This window comes from Pelmatolapia mariae, linkage group LG2 (assembly GCF_036321145.2).
Source record: "Pelmatolapia mariae isolate MD_Pm_ZW linkage group LG2, Pm_UMD_F_2, whole genome shotgun sequence".
NCBI classification, from domain to species: domain Eukaryota; kingdom Metazoa; phylum Chordata; class Actinopteri; order Cichliformes; family Cichlidae; genus Pelmatolapia; species Pelmatolapia mariae.
This window is the reverse complement of record NC_086228.1, coordinates 368,710-375,000: the sequence shown is the minus strand read 5'-3', so window position 1 is coordinate 375,000 and position 6,291 is coordinate 368,710. Positions and strand designations below refer to the sequence as shown.

Sequence of the window (6,291 nt, the reverse complement as noted above, 5' to 3'; positions counted from 1 at the left end):
CATCATGTATAATGACTGCTGTGATGGTTTCACTATATATACTCTCAGGGTTACGTGATTAAATATCTGCTGCAAATGAATTCACAACCTTAGACGTGCTAATGTGATGCTGACATGCAGATATGAGATTAACTTTAGGCTGGAATATGAACAACTGTATAAATGTGATTCACAGTTGGGTCCATAAATTTTTGGACAATGACACAATTTTTGTAGTTCTGCCTAAATGGAAAAATGGTTTTAGTGGACAAAGAGAGTTTTTATAGTCTTTCCAGTGCAGTTTGAGTTCAGGTGGTTCCCACAGCGAGTTCACTGGTTTCACTTCAGCTTTCAATGCTGAAAAATGTTTAGTTTTAGTTTTTGAGTTTCGCTATTCGTCGTGCACATTTCAAGAAGTTCAAACTCTGAAGCCTCACAAACCTCCGACTGAAGCTCATGTGACGCCTCTGTCGTCCTCGGTTATCGAGCGTCTCACTCTTTGTTTTCTGTGTGTCAGTGAAAACTCTCACACGTGTGCTTCAGCTTTACATTCACTAAACAGAATCATCTTTATTTATAAAATGATTTTTATAGCCAAAAGTTTTAATATGGAGGGAAAAGAACATGATTAGCATGTTTGTGCAAATCATGACTCAAGTACTCAACTTTGACTATGAAATAAATACAACAAACTGCAGCTGTGAAAAGAAAGAATTAAGTAAAAAAGGAGAGTTTCAGACTAGAGCAGCTGCAGCTCGAACAGGAAGGCTGAAACGACGACGGGAGGAGGACCAACGCACTGCGTGGACCTGGGTTCAGCCAATCACAGGTTTCATCAAAGTACTAAAAACAGCCTTCATATTTAAAATGGTGTTCGTTTGTCCCCTTACTTCTGAGCATCTGAAACTGTGACACAGCATCAAATATCCACTCAGGCTCAGCACAGTTTACCTCACGAAACAGTTTATGAGCCACAAACCTCGAACGTGTTAGACACAGATAATTAAAGAATCATTTAAAATAATCAAAACTCAGTGGACCCGTAATAAAGAGCTGCCGTTCATGTTTGTGTAGTTTTGAGCCAAAGAACTTCAGGCTGACATGCCTGTGTGGGATTGTCATCAGAGGTCAAAGGTCAGTCTGGCTTAAAAAGAATAAAAATAGTTCAGAGGTCTGAGGTTCGTCCTGAATGGCACTCAGGAATATTTAATGACGAACGGACGAGTCTAAGCAGAAGCTGTTTTCAGGACGTTTCCCTCACAGATGATTTCTGTTCCCGTTTGTCACGAGATCTGTTCGAATACTGAGAATGTGTTTCTGCGGACTCAGCGAACACGAGCCCATCGAGACACGTGACAACGTTTCAGGAGCTTCAACACATTTCAGCTGGTGACCGTTACACTCTGTGAGACCACAGACGATCAGAGGCAGGTCACCGAGCTCCTCACTGCTGCTCGGCCTGAACCCACAGACTCAGGTCCACGCCATCGAAGGACGACTCTCAGGACCCGCTGCCCTCGCTTTCTCAGCTGACTGAGTAATTTTGGCTCGTGAAGCTGGAAAACCCGAAATTAGATGTTGACCAATGTTCCCTCTAAGTTGCGCACATGCGCAATTGCAGACTGCTGGCACGGTCTCTGCGCACAGAAAATCTGCGTTGCGCACAAAAAAAAAAAAAATCTAACCTGAATTGAAATTAAAATTAAAACTTTAACAATTGTGTTTTGCAGTGTTAGTCAGTAAGTGACTGGCTGCTCCCGTATGGGATTAGAACGATGCCACCTTATCCCATAGTCCAGCCAATGATGCGATTCACATTCGTATATACGCAGCTAATCAACGTGGTCGACAGGCTATGACAGTGTCCTTATGTGCCGACACCGGTGTTTTAGCTAGCAAAGCGGCGTGGCTGATGTGGAGTGAAGCCACGTTAATGACAACGTGTACAACCATTGGAGATGTGAGCAGGACAGACGGAACGACTGACGGGAAAAGTGTGGACTTTATACCGGTTTTTAAATTGTGTTGATCGGCCACGTAAAACCAGAGTTATGATAAAAATATCTGCAATGTTTGGTTTTCTTCCTGAATACTGTCGTTGTTTATATTTACTGCAGGAAGAAACGGTAAAAACGGTGTTTTATAAGGAAAACGCTCGAAAGCACTCTCCATCTGTGAGCAAAAACAACACCAAAAAACCCCCACCCTTTCCTATTGGTTGAAAAAAGTACCATGTAAACCAATCAAAAAATTATATGGCAACATGGCATTTAGTTGTTTAGGAAGGGGGAAGTTTTAGGAGTGACGGCGGTGTTTGAGATGCGCTTTTTTGAACTGCAGGTCCTTGAAGGGTAATACGGTTTGAAGCTGGAGGATCTCTATATAAATATCCGATAGCAGCTAGGTCCGCTAACTTTCAGCAGCTGTTGAAAGGATAAAGTTGTGGTATGTCAGTGGTTAGAAATACCATCATTACTTTAGGATTAGTTTAACACAAAGTCAGGGCTGACCCGGGACCATTGCTGTGAGTCACAGTGCGCAGCATAAAGGTCCTTTCACATCAGACGCAGCATGTGCTGCTAATGCTAACTGCTAACCAAAAGCCAAGGATCCAGAATTTGTTGCGCTGGCTGCTGGGCTCTGTGGGTTTTTGCAGCAGCTCTACTAGATGCACCTGCTCCTTGTCGTTTCTATCTCTGACTTTATGTCCTCTACAAGAGTTTGGGTTTTTTTGCTGGTTCTTCAAATGTTCAGTAAAAACATGTATGCTCATTCATAACGAAGAAAGCTTTGCAACTATCCCCACTAGTGAAGACTGTCATTTCCACAACACTGCCCCCCCTCCCCACCCCGAGGTCCGCAGCACTGTTGAAAAGGCTCTGGAGGTCCCTGTATTAAGCAAGTAAACCTGTGACACAAAAAATCACTAAACTGAGACCAACACAGACTGTTTTCCTTCGTGGTGATGAAGGAAAACGCTGGGCTGGCATGTAAAAGGGCATTTATTCCCTTCAAGGACCTGAAGCTCCATAAAGCACCCCTCCAATAGCCAAACCCATCTGTTCTCTGATTGGATAGTTAAATTTGTGATTGACATGACATTGGCCAATCAGATAAAAGGAAGAAAAATAGGGTCAAAATTCGTACTTGTAACTTGAGTGCAGTTTCACATCTATTTTTTGACTAAGTCCACACACAAATCTTTTTTACACACACAAATCCTGATTTACAAGTACAAAATATTTATGACCACAATTTGAGCACATACATCAAATTTGATGCAGAACAGCTGATTGTTCTGTAAATAGTTTGAAATGTTTATTTAAAAAACGCCTTGGCTGCATTTTTAGGTAAACAGCTGCAAAAAACTTTGTTTGCATAACTCAGTTACTTTTTTTGAAGAAGTAACTATATAATTAATTGCCCAACATTGGTCATTATATCCTGTATTTTGCAGACAGAGAGTTACAGGACTCTCTCCCAGACCACAGACTCAGACACATAATACAAGTCAGAGCTTTATAAAAAAATAAAAATTAAATAAAGAAAGTTGTGTTTTCAAAATTGGAGTTCAAGTTATTTTTACTTCCAATAGTGTTAACATACTACACAGGTCATAAACAAGATGTTTTTACATTTTCATTGTAAGTGGGCTAAAGCAGTTAATTAAAAGTAGTCTAACATAAATGCTGTAATTTGATTACTTTAATAAACCATATAACTTGGATGGATTGGATGCTGGCGTGACCACAGTGCACACATCTGCTGTTGCTCACAGTGGTCCAAGGGACCGCTCAGTGTGTTCGCTCACACACATGAAACATTAGAGGGAACATTGATGTTGAGTGAATGTGAAAATAAAAATCTGGTACAAAAAACATCAAAAGTCCAACAAATGTGAGAGTTTCTTTGTTTGTCCATTTTCTTTCTTGTTGTATGTGTTTGTTTTGTTTTCTCTTTTGTTGTTTGACTGACTGATGTGGTTTATTGTTTGTTTTTGTTTGCATTTGTTTGTTTGTATTATTCTACAGCCTCACAGCAGTGAAGCGCCTGGGGGCGAGGTGCTGCCGTTTGATGCTGTGTACATAAAGCTAAACTGAATCTAGTCTGTGATTGGTTCTCACCTTGATGTTGTCCAGCAAGGTCCTGATCACTTTGGTAACGCTCTCTGTCGACTCCTTGTTGTCGTGGGAGACGCTCTGCAACATCACCTGATCAGTCCAGTGAATCAGCTGAGCCAGAGAGCGGTAGAGGCGAGCAAGACAGGCAGCGACCGTCTTACTGCAGGGACACACACGGGTCAGACGGAGGACAGGGCGTGTTCAGAAACTGCCACGTCAGTGACACCTACCTGCTGTGTAGGCGAGGCTCCAGCTGGACCAGAGTCTGGACCGCCTCCAGGACCCCCCCAGAAGCCCCGCCCAGCAGACCACCGACCACAGACTGGTTCAGGACCGGTTTGTCCATGCCAGGTTTGTCAACACCCAGTCGGTCCACCAGAGCCTTAAAGTACTGCAGGGAGCTGACCACGGCCCGCTGCTGGTCCGCGAACACACCTGACGACTGCGCGCACACACACACACACACACACACACACACACACACACACTCAGGGTTAGGAGTTAACCTTACACAGGGGACTCTGTTTAAAGACGAAGTTGATGAAGAGCATCTGTTGAACTTCATCAGCTGCAGATCTTTGAGCTGTTCCAGCATCAGATCTCAGTGCTGGGGCTGCTCTCAGTTACTGTGGTCTGTTCTTTGGAACGAGCTGACCTGAGATCAGTTACATAGGTGCGAACATGCAGACTCAGACACAGGTGTGCTCTTGTCAGGTCGTTCTGCTGTCGCTCCCTTCCTCTCCACAGGGTTTCATGATTTTATGTTATTATCTTCTGTGTGGAGTGCACAGAGGTGCGTGTGATGAAATGTGCGCTATAAATAAGCTTGTGATTGTTACTGTGTGTTACAGTGTGTGATGATGTCAGCAGTTGTGCCGAGGCGTCCTCAGAGAGAGCAGCCACTGATCCTTTCTGCGCCCATTAGAAGGCTCTTCTGAGCGTGTGCAGGAGATGCGGTCAGCTGACCTGAGCTAAAAACACACCTCCTCTGAGGTCTTCAGACTTCCTTCCTGTGATCTGACCAATCAGAAGCTGACATTCTGTTTGGAGAGCTGTAGAGGAGACGGACCATCTGGCTCGTTCTCAGCGTTCAGGTCGAAGCAGCATGACGGTATGATGGGCATTAGTGCACATTCATGGGTAACTGTGACCTCTACGAACACCATTAATGCCGAAGGACGTCTGCTCCACCCAGACATCCACCCTGATCTTTAAACAAACCTCGCTGAGGTCAGACTCCAGCAGCCTGACCTGAATGCAGGCCGGACCTCCACCCACGGGAACATCTGGAGCTTCGTGAAACCAAAAACACGGCAGAAGCAGCTGGTCTGCTCAGCTTTGAGTTACAGAGGAGCTCAGAAGGAAGCCTGCAGCTACAAAAACTTCATTCTAATGTCCTGTTTGGAAAATGTTCTCAACCAATCAATCGATCAGCTGGTTGGCTTTTGGGTTCAAGGTGCTGATGTGACTGCGGGTCCTCACAGAGACACAAAGACGTGTGTGTGTGTGTGTGTACCTGGGGCTGCTGCAGGTTCAGGTCCGGTGGTTTGACTCTCAATGATGGGGTGAGTTTGACAGGACGTCTCGTCCGCTGTGGGTGGAGCTTATCCTTCAACCTCATGGTGAGATATGCAATCTGGGAGGCTGGGGAAGAGGACCCCATCATCATCATCATCATCATTATCTTTACATTAAAAGAAAAAAAGAGTCCTAACAAAGTCCTGAGTGCTGGCAGGAAGTGCCGTTATCCTGCGGTGGCTAACAGTTAGCCTGTGAGAAGAAAAAGAGCAGAAGAAGAAGAGGAGGACACTCACCTGTCTTACTCTCAGCCCGGGAGGACATGTCTGCAGACAGTTTACTCCTCTGCTCTCATGTCAGACCCTCGCTCTTCTTCTGTTTGTTTCTCTGCTGTTGCTCGCCCTCCGCCCGCCTGCTCTCTCTTCCTCTGTCTCGGCTTCAGTGTGTCTTCCTTCCTCGTTGCTTCTTCCTACTTTTGCCTCATTTAAATGAAACTCAGCCTCTCAGTGAGGATGATGATGTTGCTGTGAGGTCACAGAGCTCTGCGGTCCCACAGCTCCACCTGGTGGTGGTGAGTAGATGGCACAGCTGAGCCTGCTGATGGAGCTGAGCATGTCAGAGGCAGTATGCGTGCTTATGTTAGTAAACAGACTGCAATCATCAGGATTTATGA

General features: G+C 44.8%; 1 protein-coding gene across 1 annotated transcript in view; it reads right to left on the bottom strand.

Annotated features, from left to right (window-relative positions):
* The window catches only part of LOC134638512 (rap guanine nucleotide exchange factor 1-like), a 26,716-nt gene extending 20,425 nt beyond the window's left edge, over window positions 1-6,291 (bottom strand). Inside the window, exons 1-4 of the mRNA XM_063489200.2 lie at window positions 5,915-6,291; window positions 5,617-5,744; window positions 4,331-4,542; window positions 4,104-4,260 (exon numbers count right to left, since the gene is read on the bottom strand). Coding sequence (XP_063345270.1) covers window positions 4,104-4,260; window positions 4,331-4,542; window positions 5,617-5,744; window positions 5,915-5,942 — 525 coding nt within the window. The 5' untranslated portion in view covers window positions 5,943-6,291. The remainder of the gene's footprint in view (window positions 1-4,103; window positions 4,261-4,330; window positions 4,543-5,616; window positions 5,745-5,914) is intronic.